Below are 23,586 nucleotides of genomic sequence, written 5' to 3'. Positions count from 1 at the left end.
TTCATTCATAGACGAACAAAACCGGCATACCCACATTACACCAAGAGAAACCCGTGAAAAATCTGCATTGGAACACAGCGCCTTGTACAGAGGGGTCGGCACAGTGCAATTTACAAGTGGCCAGGAGGCAAGTGGAGGAGGGTCAAGAGGTGGCACCCGAGATAGAGGAATACCACTGTACGCCGATCCATCCCCGCTAGGGCTGGGGGGCGGCACTCCGCACTCCGTTCATTTTCTGCTGTATGCTGTCCATTCCCAGTCCATAAAACTCCCTCCATCTGCCCCATGTGTCCGTCTCTGCAATGCACTGATCTTTCACAGGGACCTCTTGCACCCCCATACCTATGACACATCCCTCTTGGCTACTACTAAGCCCAATAAATAGTACAGTAACTTCCTACGGGGAATGTCTACATCCCCAGTATTCCCAAGAGCACCCATTAGGGGGTTAGGTGACATTTCCTCTTCTAGTACATCTCCCATTCTTTCAATGTAATCAACCAATGTTCCTGAATATCTAGACACTCCCATTTTGTATGATAAAATGAGCCAAGAGGAATTTTGCAGCGTAGACAGGTGGGTAGGCGGGATCCTCCCCATCTTTTGTAACCTATCCCGTGCTATAGGGACTCTGTGCAGGATTTTAAGCTATATCAGGTGGAACCGTGCCCTGATGGCCACCTCCCATGGGTTTTGACGCAAATCCCTAGCCACTAAAAAAGGTAAACAGGGATTTGAGCCAAATATATACCTCCTAGAGGCAGACGTAACCTTAGAGAAAGCTTTCTTTTCTCAAGACGTTTCTAACTTTGCATGTGTGCTGTAATGTACAGAACACATATAAATCTAAAGTAAAGTGTTAACATTTCTCAAAGCATGGCATTTTGCCCTGGAAGGGTCACCTTCCAGTACAAGACCTATGCTTGATATCATGCGCAAACCCTTGTGTGATGTGTGTGTGTTGGCACAAAGAAGCCCCAAATGCATCAACAGAGATAGAGGGGGAAACAGTGCCATGTCTTAGTAGATCCGTGCGGTTCGGCTCTCTCCCTTTCACACAACGCAGCAATTATGATTGCTTCTCTACGATGCGTTGCAAGAATTCTATGTAAATTTGATCCATAATATCTTCAGGAACTATATAGATAATGGGAGCACCTCCACCCATACATAATATTTTTGGTGTGTGCATTTTATCTGTATAGGGACACGTAAATGGACATGTAGGATCTAGAATATGACTATTGCAACCTCAATATATTCACCCTTCGCTACTACTACTACTTAGCTTTCAAGAGCACTTTGCAAGTATTTCTAAGGGATAAAAATATGCCCAATAAACAGAAATTCATGAACACCATGAATGGACGTATACAGATCACTCATGTATCACATACTCAAAAACCTCATGTGAACGTACCTTTGTGAATCGCCAAACAACTCAAAACTTCCAAGCATGTGCAAACTTATCTTACATGTTGGGTAAATGGCTCCATCTTTTCGGACTCAGTCATATAAGCCAATAAATATGAACAGCAGGATTCCACAACTCTCAATCAATATTGGATCTAATGCAGACATCGCAATAACCCTTGCACGCGTCCTTCCAAACAACCGCTCGTGAGGACTTACTCTGGCGCTGGTAGCAGGGCTGGGTATTACAACTCTCGATCATGGAGGGAATCTGCGGCTCCTGGACCTCGCATCTCTCGGGGTTGTAGAAATTGCGGTCACTATCAGCGCAGATCACCTGGCGCTTCCTGATACCTGAATTACAGCTCTTCGAACACTGAAATGCAAAGGATCCCACAGTCAACCACAACATACAGGCAGTTTTAAGTCATGGTTGCGACATATAGTAAACCACTGGTGAACTGCATCAGGTCAGCCAAAAAGATTTTGTTCAAGGTGCATGAAAGCTACATATATGTCTACCATAACACAAACCACCCCAAAGTCTATCTGATGTAGGGAACTAGAGGTGTGGGGCCTCGAGTGCGGACCAGCCTCCAACACCATTATCTTCACCAAAGGCCGCCTGAGTTAACTGTGGGACAGCACCTGGAGAACTCCAATCCAAACAAGCTTTATTCGACAGGTTATGTCATAAAATCACATTAAAAGACAAATAAGACATAAATAATAGCAATAAAACATCTACAACAGTGTAAAATAAAGCCTGAGCGGTCAAATCAAAACACCATATAAAAGAAAGATCTATTAATCTATATAAATCCATAAAAATTTCGGTATTAAAACTTAGTTTAAAACAAACAAAGCGAATTCTTGTTTTACAAATTGCAGAACATGTTTAAAATGAGCAGACTCTCTGTTAAATTGGCTGGATCTCTAATAGCTGGGTTATATACAGTACATCACTACCTTAACTAGCCATTACAAGGCATAGGGACCTTATTCTTATGGCCCATGACCACCCCAAAAATGTTGCAATTGCTGTGGCAATCGATGGTGATGTGTCTGTCCTACGAATACGTCCTGCTTCACTGGCGAACTCTACCCGGGGCTAATTTACTAGCTTTGTACTGTCTGTCTCACAGTTTTTCGACACATACACGAAAGGTTAAGGGTTTTCACCATGTGTAATGCTTCATCATTAGACAACCCCACGCTATTCAAAACCCCAGTTTGATGGAGAGCGGGCCTTCAACCTGGAGGTAAGAAGGCACTTTCTAAGCTCCTTTTAAGTGAGGGATCCACTAAATAGGTTAAAAACCAGTGTGGTAAACCAGTATGGATTTTACATGGCAGAGTGACACTTGGAATTAAAACTGGGCATGGAGTGTAGGACACTAGTACCCCAACACCACTAAAGAACTTCATAATAAAAAAGAGAGCAATCCACCAAGACCCACTGGCAACATCTGCTGGTTATCTGTTACTATAGGAACCATCAATACCTTGACCTGCCGCTATATAGACGCCGCTACATAAACTACCTTTATATGGACAGGGTGTGTATATAATGCAATTAGTCACGACATCATCTATAAATCTTCATCATCTCTAAACCTAACAGAGCCCTTCACAACCATATCCCTTACTTTACCCTAAGCATAGCAACCTAACCCTAATAATTACTCCATGCCTTAGCCTCACACTATGCCTAATTATAAACCTAAACATAAGGCTAATCCTAAATTAAAACCCAATGCTAAATAGTATTTTAAACCTAAGCCTACTTCTTAACCAAAACAAACCTCAACACTCATCCTAACATAAAAGCTATTCCTAAGCCTAGCCCTAACCATAAATATAACATGGAACCTAAAACTCCCCCTAGATATTGAGTGTAACTCAACCTTAATTGAATCATAAACCTAATTCTTAATGTATCCACAAACTGAGAACTAAACTTTAGCTTAACCCAACCCCTAACCAAAAACCAAACACCCTAAGCCAAACCGTACCAGTGACAATGTGGTTTTACGTAGATGTATTGCATTCAGTGCAGTGGGATGTGCTGATGGTTTCTAAGTTAGGGGGTCGTTGGAGTGACGATGCGCCTAAAATGCTGCAACAATACAAAAGTGCCATGCATTCTACTGCTTCTTAGTAACTAGAGAGGACTTTTCGCATGCCCTGATATGTGCAATATAGACCTGTTGTCATACTTACCAAACCCCATTCTCCAATATGCCAGGCAATTTCCTGGATGCAGTTCTCCCCGACACAGGGCTGTCTGTCTGCAGGCTTTGCTGCCAGGAAGCATGCAAAGTCCTGTATGGGAGTGCCAGTCTCTGTTCTGCAGCTGACGGTCCGTTCTTGAACTCCTTCCCCACAACTTGCAGAGCACTGAAACAAATGTCCCAATAGTTTTAAGAACAGCCCTTATTTTCTTTACTAGTGGTTATAATTACCCTGGCAATTTAAAAGAACACACAGAGGGGCCGATTCCGATTCTGGTCAGAAGGGCTCCCAACCATGTTCGGAGCCCTTCCGACCCCATCGGTATGTGCCGGCCGGAATCCTTTACGACCGAGCCATTCTGATGAGCTCGGTCGGAATGGAATCTGACTCGGATTTCCGGATGGCTTACGACGGGCTCGGAGAGCCCATCTGCCATCCAGAAATCCTCCAGTACACCCACGGTCGCCTCGTTATGACCGAGGGAGTACGATGGCAGTTTTTCACTGCCTTTTCGTGCCGGTGATTCTGGCATAAAAAAGGCAGTCGGAAACTGTCTCTGAGGGCCCCCAGCAGGGCCCCCATGGGTGTGAGGCCCCCAAATGGCGGCCTGGGGGCACCTATGGTGCCCCTCTGTTGATCCCTGCACCTGGTGGCAGGCACCTTGGGGTGCCGGCTGCCTGGTGCAGGGATGAACTGCACCCCTGCTTTACACATTGCAGGCATGCATTCCGCTCGGAATGCATGCTTCCACTGTGAAGCATACGAATGCGACCCAACAGGGTTCCGTCGCATCGTACATGCAGGGCCGTAACCGACGACAGCAGGTCGGCCGGTTACAGCTCCTGACCGATGTCGGACGGACCTGAGTCCGTCCGACATCGGAATAGGCCCCAGAGTGGAAGACCAGCAGACTATGGTAGCTGCATGCAGGACTTCATCAAGAGGGCTGTGCTGGAAGAAGTGAGCAAGGTTACAGCCGACCAATGGGTGATTCCAAGAGGAAAACTGAACTTGAGGTGGAGAGAATCAACTGGAAGCAAGGGTCAATTGGGACGAATAAGGGTCCTTGTAAATATTCCCTGGCTGTGCAAGATGGGACATTTTAAGGATTGTGGGGGCCCTGGTCCAAACGCATTTTGGGGGCCCCTGTTCAGAACTGCTTTGAATTTATGATCCAGTTTCAGCTCTTTCATGCCCTCTTTTGCCTGGTCACTGACAGTGCATGGGCACACTTGTCCAAATTCTAAATGTGTTAAATCTAATATTCAGGGATACGGACGTGTTTTGTATATTGCACCACAGCAGCAGCTCACTAGTATTACTGCAAATAATCTCTGTGACACCCTCCCCTTTCTCATATGTGAGATTCTGTTTTGATCTAAAAGAAAAAAGTAATTTATGGATATTGCACGACACAAAAACACAACATTTCTCTGCTAAATGTATGTAAATGAGTCTCACACATCACACACAATAAAAATAAATGAAAGAGAAATTCTATTTAAAACAATCGGTTTATGAATGTTTTAAGGTCGTCAGGGCAAGACTCTCTGCAGAACAAAGCTGGCTCTGTCAAGGGGGGCCCTGAAAGGCTGGGCCCCTGGGCTACAGCCCACTTTTCCCATTCCTTAAAACATCTCTGAGTAAGATGTGTGGGCCTTTGGCCTGCTTTATTGTGGCCAGATCCCTGAGAGTAGGGCTATTAAGTTGCCCCCATTAGGAAGAAAAAGAAAAAGTGGGCCATTGAGGGTCAAGAAAAGGCGGAGAGCCTGAAGACGGTCAGACACTTGAATGAGGTACTGCATAATTCAGGCGCACTAGCAGCAGAGGGAAGGAGGCCCATCCATACATCCTCAGGTATCACACAAACCATCCACACAGGAAGCGACAGGTTCCCAGCCCGTGACACTTCCTGCATCAGGAGTGCAGTTAGAGTATATGATCAGTACAGGCTGGGATGTCAATATCCAGAACTTGCAGAGGCATCTCCTAAATAAGACTTCTAGCAACACTGACCCTTGGTAAGTGCAATCTTAAGAGTGGCGTTGCCACATGGCACCTGGATATGGGAGAAATGTCCCCATGATGAGAAATCCATTAATCACATTTTTCAGGTGATTCATTTATTTCAACCACATCTTGACACTGGATCTCTCAACAGGATGAATAACTTCTGTAAGTGTATGGTATTTCTATATCGTGCAGCTAGCCAAAAAGCAATGGAGTGCTGTACATGGTCAAAGACAAGCTTAAAGTCAGCGGGTAATACAAGAGAAAGTTGAGTTGTGGACAGTTAAGGCATTATGATGCAGTGTTCTTTAAAGAGGTGAGTCTCAAACTATTTCCTAAATTGGAGCAGGATCTACAGGGAAAGTAGAGGAGGGCTTGGACACTGAGCCCACAAAACCAGGTTTAAAAATTAATAGGAGCACATATAAGATACAGGCAGTGTGAGCTCAGATGCTGAGCAGCCATGCACCCCACTGCAAATATTGAGGAGTGTGAATACAGGCGTCTCTGAACTGAATTACATCCTTATGTCAGTGAGAAAAACAGGGGGCCAGGGATTCTGGGAAATTGAGGAAGTAATCTGAATTGCAGGGAAACTGGAAGTAGATGTCATCCTAATAAAGTGGGTGAAAAAAGGTTCAGAAACAAAAAAAGGCTATAGAAGGTAAGGAGGGCAAAACACCCCAGAGAATTAGTCAAATAAAGACTCCCTCCCTCAGATGGGCTGAGATGGGTAGTCGGTTAATTGGAGGAAAGACTTAAGAGAAGCAACACTATTGGAGAGTTAAATTAATATTTCAGTTGACAGTGGTTTCTCTATTTTCCCTATATCCCTTCTGCCCTATTCTTCTTTGATCTTATACTATTTTCTGAATGGGGGCTGACCAGGCTTATTAATATAATAAAATAATGGGACAATGATGAGTCAATACAGGGTAAGTGCCTAATTAAAAGAGTGACCAAGAATGAGCATAGCCGTAACCACTCCAGTGATAGTAAAAATAACTTTAGGATCACAGCTCCATTCTACAGTTCACAAGCTAAATTGGTTATCTATTCTAGTTTTGGCAAAACTTCCCATATAGGTAGGAAATAAGAGACCAATGTTAATGTATGAGCTTTCAGTACTTTGGATGGTTCTGTAGACAGTCAAAGAGCACAAAGCTTTGAAAGTTAACCAGGGCACAAGTCGAGGGTACAACAGTAAAGAAGTCTATACATCCTAGTCCGGCATGTCATAACCTTATGACTTCACTGGACCCTGACTGAAGCACTACTGGAAGCCCAGGGACCACGAGCTAATCAATTTCTATGATGTGGACCTCAATACAATACACAGAAATACAGAAACAAGTGCACATCAAACAAATACACAAGGTCCTCTTGTTCTCTTGCAAACATTATTGCCAAGAGTTGCACTTCTCATGGGACTCTAACCCAAGTACCAATGTTGCTTTGAGGGATCAGCCTCTGTTGGTGGGGCTTGTGGCAGCTTTGAAATGTATTGTAACCTAATCAATACACCCACTGGATGACAGTGTGTGTTGTACCTAGGAAGGTGCCCTAAGCCGCCTATTCTGAAAGTATGCTTAGCTCCTGTTCCTAAAGTAAATCAGGGCTTCGGTATCTCACCGACCGAGCTCAAATTGAACAACACCATCTAAAAGGTCAACCTTGAACATGCTAAGTACATTCTGTGTTATAGAAAATGCTTAGCACAGAGGGCTCTATTTAACATGCAATACTAGGCCTAGATGGCAGCGCAGGAGACTCAGGTGGCACAGACAAATACTTATGGAGTGTGCACTCACCTCTGACCATGGACCAATGCTCCACGTTGCACAGGATCGTAGACTGCAAGCTTGCTGGCTGTGGGGTTTCTCAGAGAAGGCAGCGCACTCAGCATCACTCACCACCGTTTGAGCACTTCTTCCATCGTACGAGACGCAGTACACTGAGCGCGACTGCGTTCCACCTCCACATGTGGCGGAGCAAGGCCCCCACTCACTGACCTTCCAGCTGTTGGTAACACAGGGAGCACAGAGGCAATGAACTGGCACAGCTAATGACATTAACCGGTAAGAGGGCTGCCATTTCACATACTGGGACAGAGCAGAGTATAGTTATGCATTTTAGAATGGTGGTCTATTAAAAAATCTATTAATTTGGAGACATACCAGTGGCACATTTCCATTTTTGTCACATGCCATGCCCAGAGCATATGGTATGCCAGGTAGAGCGAGTGCCCGCTAGCAGGTCCACCCTCCTTATTCAGATTTCAATGTTTAATTATATATATTGATTTTTACTAAGTGAACTGGTGTATCCTAAAAACGAAGTTGAGAAACCTCTTTAAAACCAGCCTGCTTTGTCCCAGTCATGAGCTACAGCCCCAACACACCACAAACTCAACAACGAGGCATGGCAGATGTGCCTCTGGCCACCAGTCTAAACTGCACCAAGCCAACTATGCTCCAGCAAGCCCCATTCTGCAGTGCTCAGCAGCATCACCAAAGCTCTCCTTGGGCAAGCGGAAGCAGAACACAACCCGTAGGCAAGAACACATGGCAAGAAAATGCCACCAAAGGAAGCACCTGATTGGTTCACCAGCAAGATATTGTATTTTGTGCAGCATTTTTGTCGAAAAAGAGAAGAGGTACAATGTACAGATGATGAGCAGAAATAAAGCATTTTCTGTTTTTTCTGCTTTCCTGGTTACCTGTTCATTTTTGTGGTCCAACCTCCACTGCGGCTCCACAATGCCGGCTGATGTATGTAAGACATCCTTTTGCACAGAACAAACACTTGTGTTACACAGGTATTTAGTTAAGTTAACACATTACGTTTCTTGGGTTGAATGGGGTTGGGAGAAATACCACCCACCCTTCTAAAACACCATTGTCACGTGCAAGAGACTATTCACAATTGCTAGGTATTTCCAACTAATACAGAGATTTTGCCTGTGGGGGCGTGCAGACCATGATTGAGAAATTTGGGGCCCGATTCACAGAACTAACTTAAGACAAAATCCTAAACTTACTACTTTTGGTATTCAAACAAGTTAGGATTTTGTCTTAAGTTTGTCTTAAGACAAACTTAAGACAGACTTAAGTTAGGATTTTGTCTTAAGTCTGTCTTAAGTTTGTCTTAAGACGAACTTAAGACAAAATCCTAACTTCTGTGAATACCAAAAGTATTAAGTTTAGGATTTTGTCTTAAGTTAGTTCTGTGAATCGGCCCCATATTGTTTAAACTAAAAATGGAGCTCCCCTCCAAATACAATTCTCAACTCTAAAAGAACACTAAATAAACAAAATGTTCTATATTTAAACATGACCTATTCATAAAGGTACATTTACATGTGTAAATGTACTCATGTGTAAATCTACAATTACACCTAGGTGTAAATTTACACTTTTTGCTATTCTCCATTACCGAGTGCAGATTTACACCAAACTGTTGACTTAGATGTTTCTGCCCCCAGGCAGAGCCTCCTACTACAGTAATTACGAGTGTAAAGTTACTACTAATACATTTCCACACATAGCTGCAGGTCGCTGACCTCCGTCAGCGTCTTTGCAGGGTTATTGACCCTCGGCCTTACTTTCATGTTTGAAACTCCTCTAATTAAAACAAATTGAGTGAGCAGACAAAGAGCTATCATAAATGATTGGAGTCTGTACTGTGTTGAAACACTCTTAAGTTGTATTTGGAGCACATATTGTTGACTTCAAAAGAACAGTATGAGCAACAAAGGTAGCATGGGGCCAGAAGTACAAAACCATTTTGAGATCACAAATCCTGCAACTTCCAAAATCACATGAACTGTGGGACAAAAATGGCATATTACTATTTCTTAAATCAATTGTACAAGTGAGAAAAAGCTTTCCAACTCGCAAAATGGGATTTGCGACATGCACTAAATCATAATTAAGAGGTGGCATGAGTCACAATGTTAATAATCAATGGATATGGACTGCAATTTCAGTCATAAACCATTAATACGTTAATGACACCTCAAACGAGGTGGTAAATGATTTGCAAATAGGACACTTTCCACTTGTGAATCCTGTCAGGTGACCTTGCGGGAAGCAGGCAGTGGTCCAGGTGGCAACTTCCTGCTCCCCTTATGCATTCCCAAATTAAGGGCCATATGTATCAAGATACCCATTTGCGATTCTCAAATAGTGATTTTTAAGGAATCGCTATTTGAGAATCGCAAATGGGTATGTATGTACAAAATCACATTTTTTTTGCGATTCCTTAGAATTCCTTAATTGCGATTAGCAAATTGCGAATTGCGAATTGCGAATTCCTTCCTATGGGCCAGCAGGCCCATAGGAAGGAATGGGAAATAATTCGCAATTTGCGATTCGCAATTTGCTAATCGCAAATTGAGAATAATTTCAAGGGTGCAGGGGTGTCCAAAGGACACCCTGTTGCACCCCTGAAATATGCATGGGTGCACATGTGGCGCACATACATGCCCTAAGGGCATGTATGTGCATCACATGACACTTTGAAAAATGCAAAAATATGCATTTTTAAAGGAATTTGCAACTTACCACCAACTAGAAGTCGGTGGTAATTTGCGATTCCTTAAGGCCAATTTGCGAATTGTTTTGGCTTCTTAGATTGCATTTAAGGAATCGCAAAATTTGCGATTCCTTAAATGCAATCGCAAAATAAGGAATCGCAAATTTTGCGATTCCTTATTTTTAAAGCAGATTTCCGTGATACATACCATTTGTCCAAATTGCATTCGCAAACGCCGAAATTCTGCGAATTTCGGCATTTGCCAAGTCAATTTGGCTTGATACATATGGCCCTTAATCTTTTTTAAAAAGTTGCACTAGTTCCTTTAAAGAACATGGGCTGTTTTTTTCTGCTTAGGAATGCAAAAACAAAGATGGTGGTCCGCTATTTCTTGCAGGCCACCATTTCTGTGGTTGTACGCAAACAAAGGAGGTCACAAATAGAGGCCGGCTCAATTAATGTCCATTAGGCAGGTTGTGCTGCTACCCCTGTGACTGAAGATTTTGTGATGCAACCTAATGGTAGATAGATCAGATCACAACATTAAAGAATTGTTGCAAAAGTCGGCGTATAATTAGTGACCATATTTTGTGACCAGTCTTTTAGTACATCTGGCCCAAATAGATTTGACAGAAAGTTGATGGATAATTACACCTGGATAGGGACAGTGTTTGTGGGGAGTATGTATCAAGACGTAGCGTGGTTTCAATTACAGGTAGATGTCATTGTTTTTATAGAGTTTTAACAACATTTTCAAAATATTGGCTGTTCCCAGTTTTAGAAGGGATTGGGTCTGGGTATAAATGTAAATTGTGGAAATATTTCCCAGTAGGGGCAGCTCATCCATAGGGGCGTGGGGGCGTTGATCTCCTACTGCGAGCCACTACTACCCAGACAGACTTCATTTCTGGTGCGTTTTGTTCTGTAGGGGATAGGGGCCGCGCTATGAAGCAACGTGGCGATGATTGACTGAGGCTGTGTTAATGAACTACGCGTGTCTGAATGGCAGTGTTTTTGCTGCGGCCAGCCTGACATGCACAGTTCTGGCTTCCATTATTAACACTACGTGGGAGCTGGAAGAACTATAACAAAGCCCCATCAGTCTCAGATGGAGCGGTGTGTTTCCCTGACCCGCCAATCCTAGCACTACTCTTATGCTGTTTGGTATTAAAAGCAACATGACAGCAGTGCCTGGATTGGCTGGGATGCTATTACCCAGCATGCATATCTTTGCCTGGCAGCGCGAGTTCGAGGATCAGCCCATCAAGATAAGGATATTTTTCTTTATGTTTATTTATTTTAATTAAAGTTACATTTGTATGGCAAAGGTGATCGGTACACATTCTATATAAATAAAAAGTACCTGTATATAGAATATGCCCCGATCACCTCTGCAATACTAATGTAAGCTTATACGTACCTTAAAAAATTACTTTACTTTTATGTGCTGCACGTGCCCCACTACTTTTAAAAGTCGCTGTTTCCAAGCAATTGTGTGGTGGGGGTATACATGAAGAGCGCGTGTTCTGGGCCAGTAGCGTGCTACGTGGAATCTTACTTTATATGCTTTCGAAATATTCTAATTTAAAAATATGTATGTGCTGCTTCATATGAGGAACCATACCATCCAGTGTACAGCCCATATATCTTAGTATACCTTAACCACCTAAGCTTAGAAAGTTTCATCGAAGATTCAATTGCTGTGAAAGGTTTTCCTAACAGTGACCCGCAGGTTCTGATAATCACGGATCTAGAAGAAGCAGACTCCTCAAACTAGGCCCTATTCGCTCAACTTTATATGCATGTAAGCTGGACTTAAATGCGCAAATGGCTTTTCATATATAATGTTACATCAGAAAGTAGGAGTAGGTAGTGGGCGTTCCAGAGCAGGGAATTCTTGGAAAGTTGGTGAACACTTTTAAATGTGTGAGGTATTGGGGCATTCATAAATCTTTATAAGCACATCCCATCCGGGACATGGTCTGTGATTTATTCTGTCAAGTGAAGGAGTACATTTGTATTTGGAGAGCAGATGGGGAGGGAATGTCCCCAAACATTTGTAGCAGTTGCAAAGGAAATATATTTTCCCATTTGACCAATTGTACTTCTCAGTACATTTATGCAGAAGTAAATGTACATCATGTAAGTGTACACATACATACATGGGAACAGATTTATTATTGAGTCCTTGAGCCACGCAAGTGTGATGCAACTACTAAGCCAGATTTAACAAGCCACGCAAGACCACCTCGCAAATCGCAGTGTTGCGTTACTCTGCCCCAAGGAGGCGTTCCATGGGTGGTGCGTGGGTGTTCTCACACCACCACATCTGGATTTTGGCACAGTTCCAGCTTTACCATTAGTGGTGGACCTGGGAGGGCGTCAAAATGCTCACAAGGAGAAATATCTTTTTCTCCACATATTTTCCTCTTTCTGTAGAAAGAGAAAAAGGCCTCAGATTATTGTTTTCGCAGAGGAAGGTGACCCTGCTGGCACAAAAACTATCCTGTCTGCAACACAGGCACTCTTGCACCATGGAAAAGGCTGCCTGTGTTGACTCTAGACATCACATTGTGCACCAGCGCAGGGTAAAGGACAGGAATGCACTGTATGATGTTAAATATGGTACATCCCTGCCCTTTCCCTTTCAGGCAGCGCAGGAAGGTGGCTTGCTGCCCTGAGTTAAATAATAATGATGACTCAGCCCCCTGGTAACTAATTTCAATACCATGTAATTCACAAAATAACTCCACAACTATGCCTGAGAATCCGCGGCAGTCACACATTCCTAGGAGTTGTGGAATCCTGTGTGAATCGCATGGAAGTTGGAAATGTACTCCACATGAAGTAGGAAAGCAATAGGGTTAAATTTACAACTAAAGTTTGTGAATCTGATCCATTGTGTGAAGTCTGAGATGTAAGACCCTTATAAATGGTTCCCTGCTGGATGCAGAGTGTGGGTAGTGGATGGCGTCCTCCTTATGTCTCACCGTTTCGTCACAGGACAGGAGTGCATGCTGCAGGTCCTGTTATTTTCGGGTGGTTTGCTATTCTGACACATGTAATCAGGATATCCCTCGTTGTCAATCGTGCAAAACACCAGTCGGGACTGGTAACCTGTAGAGGGAAGAAAGAAGAAAGAGTGCAGCATTAACCTTGATGTAGAGTTGAATTTCCACAAGCTTATGTATAGTAGAACAACAGCAGCAGATATCAAAATAGGTCCATTTGATGGATAACATACACCTAGAGGGATTCAGGTATTGTACAAAGGTGCTTTATCCTTTAATAAGCCATTTCAAGATACATAATGGAGTTTTATGATTGGGTCGCCATATAGATCACTCAAGTTGAAGGCAGAAGAATTGAAATATATCAGAATATTCATATATTTGGCAAAGCTAAAAGTGGCTGCATTGCTTTGTCATTTCTCCTCCCCTTTCACATGAGGCTGCGGTGACATTTTCTCCTGGGGGTTCGTATGTTGGATCTTCCCTAATAGGTCCTCAAATCTGCAAATGGAATCTAGCATTTCAAGGGTTATTTAGTTGTTCTAAGCCTTGTGCATAATTTTTGCAACTTTCTTGGCCAAACTAGATGTCAACTTTGTGCAACCCTCTAAATCCTGTATTCCAGGTCATATCCTAGGACATATTTTGGTTGCAGCACAACTGCTTTCCAATCATACTTTCAGGCAAAGGCATGGCGGAGTAATGGTTCAAACTCATACCCTTCCATAAAAACAAGTCTCTCATCATGGAGAGCCCTCTGTGGGAAGCTCTTCAAGGCCCAGTGCAAAAAACAAAAATATCCAGTTTCTTAAGGGAATCAAATATATATTGCAAAGGTTGCACATTTTTCCATCTATTCATCAAATCAGGCATAATTTGTTCAGGCCAATCCGCAGAGAGACCGCCTTGGAATGCCAATGCAGAAACACAAGGGATGAACTTGTGGTGTGTTCTGAATAGCCACTCAGGCATATTTATGTCTTCATATCTATTGTTCTCATACTAGTGTTACTTTTTTCCAATAAAGATCATACTGGGGTTTTGCGATACGTCTGAAGCAAGCTGTTGAGAATATTACATAGTGGCAAATCTAAACTACGGTGTATAGATATTGACTGCAGATCTCATGTCGTCCTTCCATGTTTTTGTCTCCTGCGGCACTGCAAATTCTGATTTTTGTCCATCAAAGATGTGTAGTGAGGTCGACACTACCGGTGGTCAAAACTGTTTTCTAGTGCAGTTTATGAACCTTATGAAAATCATTGTGCTGTATTCCCTAGATATGGGCAGTAGGAAACAGGTGGGGCTTTAGGAAGTGATACACACAGATAGCCAAAATATTCATTTAGTTGTATTTAGTCTCATTACAGAAACAAGAGGAGTTGACGCCATTAAAATTGAGCGATTTCACTTTGCTTCAGTATTTTCACAACTGAATCAATTAGGTTTTTAAGATGCAAATTCACAGGTTCTAGGTGCAAGTTTGTAAATTTATTGCCAAAACCAAGAGTAGGACCATGTGCCAAAATCACAGACTTCATATTAATTTTACCACGCTTGTTCTTAGTATGATAGTCATGACAGCATCAGTTTTGTTGAGTTGTTATACTGTTGGGTTATGATAATCACGTGATTGACATATATGGTATTTAAAATTAAGGAACCTCAAATGCTTGTACACAAAGGTCCTCAACCACATAACAAGACCTCATCCTCTCACTCCATTTCTGAAATAAAAAGCCACACAGATAATGGGGAGGATGGGGAATGGTCCTCCTCAGCTTAATAGAGCTAGGTATCTCTGTACAGTGGTCAATAATCTTCCTATCTGACTATTTGAAAATTAAAATCAATTATTTTAAAAGTTTTGTCCATCTTAGATGACAACCAATTTTATCCGAGAATCATGAGAATGGCAACAAAGGAGGCTATGATCACTCAATCAGAGCAAACTTCTGTCCATGACATGATTCAATGCTGATGGATACTTTTACAACCTTTTTTTAACCCTTTCATAATGCAAGTGATTCAATATGTAATGAGCATATGACTCAACTTGCTTAAGAAGGCTAGGCGATTGTAGCGTACTATTTCAATATGGTATCAAACTAATAGTCATGATGAAAGTAAGTTCCAATGTACAAATGCTATTAATACTCATACGCCAACATTTGTGATTTGATACTGGTTTGAACATCAATAAGACCCAGATTATTTTGATCAAAGAAGACTGAACGATTACATGATTGGAAGATACGCACATTACTGTAGGTGTTCATTAAGAAAAAGCCTGCTTATTGCCTTAGTATTCTTGGAAGCATTCGATGCATCACCGACACTGCTTCATCTTCCATGACATTGTATTTGTTTCATTTTAGGGTTAAATGTGTTTGCTAACCAAAATACAACGGTACCTCATATCTACGCCCCTCTTGTATCACATTTAATAATAGCACATACTTTGCCGTAAACTCTGCATAGTTTTCCCCTGCGAAATACAACTCTTTGGGTCCTGAGTGGACAAAGCAACATGGCAGGCGAAGTAGGATATAAACAAAATAAACAGCCAATGTCAGTGACAGTATCTAATCCCATACATTCCACCCTGGTAGTTTCAGGACAGTGATAAAAAAAGGCAATTTTACAGCCAGGTTTTATTGTGTCCATGTTATTGTTGGTATATATTGATTTTTCCTGCTATGCTAGACTGTACCACCACTTAATTATATTCTTATTTCACTCTGATACTGTCATTACTCTATGCACAGCATCCTGCTAGCCCTCTGCAAGTGCATGAAAGGTGATAAAAGTGTTGATTTCTTCTAAATTCAAAACTGTTTTGGCTCTAGTGGCCTCTTTCAGCTGTTACGTCAGCTAGGAAAACCTTATATGTAATTTGAACTTGTGAATTTTCTTTACTTTGTAGCTATATTGTACTATTGACATAGGCAATCATTAATACTGAAATGAAAGATTACCCAAAGCAACTGGTCAGCCATATTTCCATCTATATTTTATGATAATAAATGAACCACATGCTTAAAATATGCAGGCTGCCAACAAGGTTCATGTTGTACGCATAAGCCAACATTCACAAGTGCTGCATTCATATGCAGGGGACACACCTTTTGGGGTATCCAGGCTCTCTACAAATGAACCACTATTATTATTATTTTTATTTATATATTCCGATTTGTGAGTAATTGTCAATGTTTTTTTAACTGTGCAGCTTTTTGCCAAAGTCAGTAGTGCAGAGCTCGAAAAGGCCAAGCTTTTTGCTTTGCCAAAACTTGTCTGCACTGAGATTTTGTAGTGGCTGAGTAGATGCAATGCTTCATGAACAGAGGCATAGTTGCGGCTGATTGGGCAGCCATCTTGAAATGTAATTTTTATTAATGCAAGGTCATTCTAAGATGGATTTCACCCATCATTATTAAAGCGGGAGCATGCATCCTGATGCACTGGTGGACACTTTGCCAATTGGTGGAAATTACTGTTCCAACATGGCCGACTGCCATTTTAGAACAGTAAGATAAAAGAGAAAAAAATTGTTAGTAGGACTTACATAAAAGTACGTGAGTTGCTACGGAACCCTTTGCCACTGCTGAGCCCTCCAAAACAAATAGATAAATAATCAAAACAGAATTAGTTTTGAAAAAATGGAGCAGGATAGAGAGTCTGACTGGAGTGATTTTGGAGTGACACATGAGTGAAGAAGTGGAAGGGAGTAAATAAAGAGCGCACAAGGTGGCTGGGGCCACAGGGATGTCAAAAGAGACATGCAAAGGGGGAGAGGCCAAGGAAAGATACATAATCCCATGGAGTGCTGAAAACAAAAAATCAGACCCATCAAGTCTGCAATGGTGAGACACAACTAATCCAGTCAGAACGCCGTGAGATAGCAATGCTCCAGGCCAAGACAAGCACAAGAACAGGGAGAAAAACCATCAAATTAAGAGCAGAGACATGAAATTTACAACAACCCCCATCCAATAATTAGAATGTATCTAATCTGAAACAAGTGGTATATGGACTAACACAATATGCATTGTCTAAGCCTACATTCCCCTCCAATCACAAATATATGTATTTGTCATTCTTCAGGCTGTCGGTATTCGGACCAAGAATTTACTATGATTTCGTGTGTGGGTTTTTTCATTTTTGTGGGGCAGCCCCGACGCAAGTCATCTTTGGGATGTTCTAAACCATGCAAAGCCACTTTAGCAAACATAAAGTGACACAAAACAACAAATAGACCTGCCTTGCGTTACTTTGCATCAAGTAGGCATTACAAGGGTGGAGCATGGGCAGTCCCATGCATTCTCCCATGTATTTTAATGTAAAATCAGATTTACAAGGACTTGTAAACCTGGGTTTTTGCCAACCCCAAAGAGCCGTAATGAGGAGAACTACCTTTAATTCTCCTCGTTACTTCCTCTTTCCCTGTGAGCTGCATTCTGCAGCACACACAGGACATAGACAATGCCTTCATGGATTGTTTTTGTGCAGGAAGGTATCCCTTCCTGCACAAAAACAATCCTTCCTGTAACACATGCACCTGTGCACCATGGTGCAAGGGTGTCTACATTGACACAGTGCGCCAGTGCAAGGAGAGCAGAAATGCTCCATGTCTGTGTAAATGTGGAGCTGCTCCCTCCCTTCCACACAGCGCAGCAGGTTGCCTTGCTGCGGAATGTTGCATGGAATAATAGTGCATGTGCCCCTTAATGTTCTGCCATCTTAGCTGTTTCATGTATCTCTGCTCAACAGTCATTTGGTCATGGTAATTCCACCAAAAACCCATATTCTGCATTCTTCTCTTACCTCACCATGTCATGTCATAGCAGTGAATCCCTCCAACCTTTCTATGGAATCAGCCTTAACCTGGGACCTGGGCTTTCCCTCATATAGGTTGAATTAAGAAAGTCTAATATGCTACAACTTGTCTATCCGCTGAAAAGTACTAACGTGATCACATTGACACAGTACTCCGCTCCCTTTGCTGGCTCCCAGTGAGCATACTTATTATGGGAGTGTACAATTTGTATAATTTGCTTTCCCGCTGTTATGCAAAATTATGACATAAAAATGCAAACTTCAAATCTGTCATTTCATGCTATATTTAAAGTTTTTCAGCAAATGACGCATAATTACACAAAGTGGTGACATTTCGCATAAAAAGCAAAAAACAGAATTTGTGAAATGACACAAACTATGCAAGCATAATTCTAGCATCTTCTTCTGGGAAGAATGAATGAGTATCACTGCCCTCAAACCTGGTTCTTTGTCTTGAATGTCCTCCCGCCTCCTGCCACCTTGTGTTGCTACATCTTAGATCAAGCGCCTTGAGGCCATCTTTGGAATGCATTTGTTTAATAAAAGCAATATACATCGAATGGGTTTCTTTTACAAAATAAACTCTGCATGTGACTATGAAATTGACAGACACCTACCTCCTCCGCACTCGGCGCTGCACTCAGTCCATGAACTATAGCTCCATTGGTAACCCAATCTTTCGCCTTGGTGGGGTAGGTAATACTCATATTCCACCCCCTGGTTCCGCTCTTGACTAATGAGCTGAAAAGAAAAAAAAATGAGGTTTACAATTATCTCCTCTTCCTCTGTTTTCAAGTTTTCTTGTTTTCATCATCAGCTGTCTTTGAATTATCTCCTATCCTGCAATGCCCATGTTAAACTTAAGTTTTGCTCAGAAGTTTAACTGAGACCAAAATTAAAATCAACCTGTGGTAGTTATAGTGATGGCAGCTGCAAGCTCAAGAATAGATCACAATAACAGCTTATATGATGTACTCCCTAAAAATCTTTAAATCCCCTACAAGTGGTGCTGGTAGGTTTTTAGGCCTCAGTAGGTGAGATCTTGTGTCAAATGCTAGGAATTTTGTTTTTACGCACCCATTTCCAGTCATAACCTCAAAAAATGATCTGGCTGTCCTAAGAAATATTATTGTATTCGCCTCTGATTATAAGGATAAAAAACAGAAATATGTCTTCTTCACCCAAGGCTAGTTTTCATTGTCGAAGTTAAAATATTGACCTGCCATAATCTTGTATTCAAGGTATTGAGTACTGTAAATGCAATAATGTATATATACTATTCTCGATCTGAACTCCAGCTTTTCGAACCTTGACAATATACTTTCCTTCACGATATTGTGGTAGTTGATATTCTGAATTCCTAGTACGATATTATGGCAGGGCAATATTTAAAACTCAATATTGTAGTACAGCACCTTCCTATGGTGATGTTGGCAAAGATATTTCTCCAACAGAAAAATTATGTTATTCATGTACATACAAAAAAACTGAAATAAAAGTTTGATGGACATGTCACGTGTCTTCTACACTTACTTCTTTATGGGGCACCTGATTGTTGCCTTGTGAACAATCTGCAGGAATGAATAGGCAGATGAAGTCTTCATAGAAACCTACAACATGCATAGAATTCCATGACTCCTCTGGGGTTTTGTCCCAGAAATCTACTCAAAGAGGAGGAGGAGAAATCTACAGAAAGTAAATCTTCAGCATGTAGGCACAGGTTTGTGAATCGGCCCCTAAAACTAGTTTTGGGAGCCTGTGAAGAAAGGCTGCATCCTCACCATGAGCAGAGGTGCTGGTGCAAATGCATGCGAGAAGCATGACACCATGCTTGCTGGAGTAACAGATTATGTAGGAAGCTACTAAAATATATCCTTATAGCCCACTGCAGAGGGCTATACCAATTGTTAAAGGTCCTGTAATGAGGGAGTGGGCCTTTAACAACCAGTATAGCCTGAGGCAGAACAGCTATCACCCCAATGAGGGCCATGCTTTTCCTGATGGTAATGGTGCTAAATGTGTAAAGAGTGCCCTGGAATGGTTTGGTCGAATAAGCATGAATGAACTAGTGGATGACCTTGGATTTTAGTATTCTGTGTGTGACTGAAAGTGTAAATATAATTTTTCAATAAAAAATTACTGAAATAAGAAAGTGTTGGGCTATCACTGGAGGTACTTGACAATCAGTGAGTAATTGCAATTCATTAGGTATTGCATCATTGTTAAACAGTATTAATTCAATTCCATGAGCAACGTCATGAATAAAACACTTGCACACCAACCAAGTCACATATAATACAAGAATGATATCCTAGGATGTAAAATATAATTTTAAAAGCAGAAATTGTACCATTAACTCAGACCCTACTGTAGACGAATAACGAATTCTAAAAATTGTCTCCATATTACTTTACAAAATGTCTTCCTGTTCTGCATGGAATATGTAACTCTTTCCAATGTTTCATTATTTCTGAATCTGGTGAAGTATTTCCAGATTGGTTTTTGCATTTTGTAGTAATATGTCTCAAAATTCAAGATCACAGTGGATGTTAAACATAAAAAATGAAGAAAGACGTACAGTCTCTATTTAGCATTCGAAGTGATGCAAAAACGTCTCCATACATTAGAAGAAAATAGGGCAGATTGCAGAAACAAGTCCATATTTTACATCAGACATGCAGCTAACAAAAAACCTTAGTACTCCGACAACAGAGTAAATTGTAAGATTAGGGCGTTCATTTTTTTGTAATTGAAAAAGTAGTAAAGTCTGTGTAAGCATGCATGAGATGAGAAGAGAGCTTGTGGCAAGTGTTGACTAACTGGCCAGGGCTCCTAAGACAGCCTCTTTAAGAGCACACAAAGGAGATGAAAATTAAAAGCATAATTTATATAATAGGAAAAGGCGCATAGGACTATTTAAATTAACTAAGAATCAGCATAAGGGGGAATCATGAGTGCAGAATTTATGTGACTGGAGTTTAAAAAGAGAATCCAATAAACTATTGAAGAAAATTATAAGAATACCAGATAAATACAGATAGATGGCAATGAATCAAATTTATCAAACAGAGGCATTAGGATCCTCTGAGGAGTCCTGCAGGGATGTGAGATTATAGACTAATAGAATTATACGAGATTATGACTATTAATATGCATTATGTAAGGTACAGGTACGGTAAGGTACTGGAGAGAACTGGAAATTACTTGAACTGTGTTGATCACTGCATGAAGTCACTGAATACCATATTTCTATCATAATTGTAACTAACTGTAATAATGGTCAATTTACTACAGATGTCCAACCAATCTGGTGCGAAAAGCATTGAGTGACAAAACAAAGGTGGCACTAGGCTCAACATACTAAAAGCAGTGCTACATTTTGTGAATAAATTGAGGTCAACATTTTTTTGAGAAAGTTTGAGTAAAAGGTATTCTTTCCCAGCAGTTTATAGATACAGCAGGCTGATTACAAATATGGATTTTTAAGTAGAAACCCTGACACGGGGGATCTTGAGCTAGGCTGCATGAGAATGCCGAAGGATGCCCTGGTTAATCTGGATGCCCTTCAGCAGATTCAGGAATAGTAAAATAGTGAGATACTGAGTGCACGTGCTGTCAGGGCACTCGCCCTGATGCATCCAGAACAATATTAAATTTACAAGAGGCGATAGGTTAAAGCAGTGGAAAGCAATGACTCCTAAGAGAGGTACAGGGGGTCCAAGTTGCCAGTTTTGCTAACTCTGACATCCAGTCATCTATTTTTGCTGTCTCCTCCTCCTCTTTAGACTTTCTAGTCCACAATCACTTTTTTAGAACCCAAAGCTGTGAAAAAGGTAGCAGCTCCCAAGTGCACATGATGTATCTGATGTTCCCAGGCACTAACACCATACAGTGAGGGGGATTTAAAAAAAGGCATACCTTTTCTGAACAGCGTCATTGACGATCACTGTTAGAGTGGGTTAAGAAGGCCATCCCAGACCAGGAGCTGAATTTGCAATCACCATTTTGTATCCATGCTCATATTGGGAGAGAAAGCAATTTCTGACCGGCTGACCAAGGAGCCCCATGTGTTTGACACGATATACACCCCATGTGATATTTTTGATTCAATGTTTGTCTCAGTCACCACCTGGTGACATCACGATGGAGAGGTTCAGCGCTCTAGGGGTTTAATTCCAAATTGGGGATTTCCTTTGACTTACTTGCTTCAAACAGGAGCTTTAAAACAGAGCACCCAGAGCAAGGAAAGGTTCAGTCCAGGAACTCTTTGAGAATAAATATAAATATTGCAAAAGGAATGAAAATGGTGGATACAGGATTCTAAGAGGAATACAGAGAAGTAATTTTGCAATTTTGGAGACATCCGAAATCATGCTGAAAGTTAATGAATAATTCATTAATAACATGGATTTAATATCCAGTGCGTTTGCACTTCCTGCTCAGTACTGAGGAGTGTTAAAAGATCAAGTGACAACAGGGAATTGTATGGAAAATGAATAAAATACCTTCACTGAGCAGATACAAATGCCTCCCAAACACATAAATGAAACCCAAATTCCAATGAAACTGTTTCCATGTAGAGTAACATTATCAGACAGTGTCCTTAGGCACAAGGGAGGGATAAAGTAACATCTAGAGAGTGTGGAATGAGAAGTTTCCAAATAGTGCTCTGCAAAGGTAGATTTGCTGGTGAAGTTGAAAGTTTTAGTGAATATCAAATTCTTGGGGACATGTAATAAGACTTTCACAGCAGACTATTTTGCCCATCCCATGTGGGCTGCGCTATTTGATGCAGATATTTAGAGATATCATACAATGGAAGCTAAATTTGGGGTAGGAAAGGTAACGCTGTGACCATATTACCCCTTTCATGATTGCCTTGCAATCGTGTCCAATGACATGTAGATATGATTACAAAATATTTATCAATGTTTAACAATATCCATAAACACTGCCTGAAACAAGATTGAGTTGCTGGCAACTGCTAAGTGAGGGTATTAAATACAGATTCAGACGACTGTCCGGCCATCCTGAATTATTACAGCTCTATGATCATTATATGGTTTTATTCTGGAAAAATTAGAAAACCCTCAAACTATTGGAAGGGATAGCAGACTCTGACTTTTCCTTTCAAGCGATTTTGGCAAAATTTGCTGACATTGACTTTTTCTGCTTCCACTGAGAGGATATAACCCAGACCTGATCAATTATCTAAGACTAATTCCTTCTCTTTCTCTATCCACCTAGGATGTAGATTGTGATTCAAACCAAATAATAATTCACTTCTGACTGATACCCACAAAGAAGAAGGACACAAACATAAGATGTAATGAGCGAAAAGTCTCTCACCTCAATGACTAAGGGTTCCGTCGTCGGGCCTCTTGCGTACAGGAGCTCGGGTGCCAGGTCTCCCTCTGAGCCTCTATAGTAATTAAAGACTGTACTTGCAATGTTTAGAGCGCGGCCAAACTCTATCGTCCAGTGTCCATTCAGGTAATACTCTCCTCTGGCATTTTTGATGGCTGCAAAATGGCAATACAGCTCA

The 23,586-nt window shown here is 41.4% G+C and overlaps 1 protein-coding gene across 3 annotated transcripts in view; it reads right to left on the bottom strand.

Moving 5' to 3' along the window:
* The window catches only part of PAPLN (papilin, proteoglycan like sulfated glycoprotein), a 593,424-nt gene that overhangs the window by 75,398 nt on the left and 494,440 nt on the right, over positions 1 to 23,586 (bottom strand). For 2 of the 3 annotated variants that reach the window (XM_086937088.1, XM_086937089.1), the window contains exons 9-15: positions 23,391 to 23,563; positions 18,659 to 18,782; positions 13,185 to 13,311; positions 8,378 to 8,443; positions 7,470 to 7,677; positions 3,637 to 3,813; positions 1,633 to 1,789 (exon numbers count right to left, since the gene is read on the bottom strand). In XM_086937088.1, coding sequence (XP_086793214.1) covers positions 1,633 to 1,789; positions 3,637 to 3,813; positions 7,470 to 7,677; positions 8,378 to 8,443; positions 13,185 to 13,311; positions 18,659 to 18,782; positions 23,391 to 23,563 — 1,032 coding nt within the window. The remainder of the gene's footprint in view (positions 1 to 1,632; positions 1,790 to 3,636; positions 3,814 to 7,469; positions 7,678 to 8,377; positions 8,444 to 13,184; positions 13,312 to 18,658; positions 18,783 to 23,390; positions 23,564 to 23,586) is intronic. The other variant, XM_086937090.1, reaches the window with a different exon arrangement.

This window comes from Lissotriton vulgaris, chromosome 9, assembly GCF_964263255.1.
Source record: "Lissotriton vulgaris chromosome 9, aLisVul1.2, whole genome shotgun sequence".
Lineage (NCBI taxonomy): Eukaryota > Metazoa > Chordata > Amphibia > Caudata > Salamandridae > Lissotriton > Lissotriton vulgaris.
Note: the sequence above shows the minus strand (reverse complement) of the source record. Positions and strands in the feature narration are given on the sequence as shown.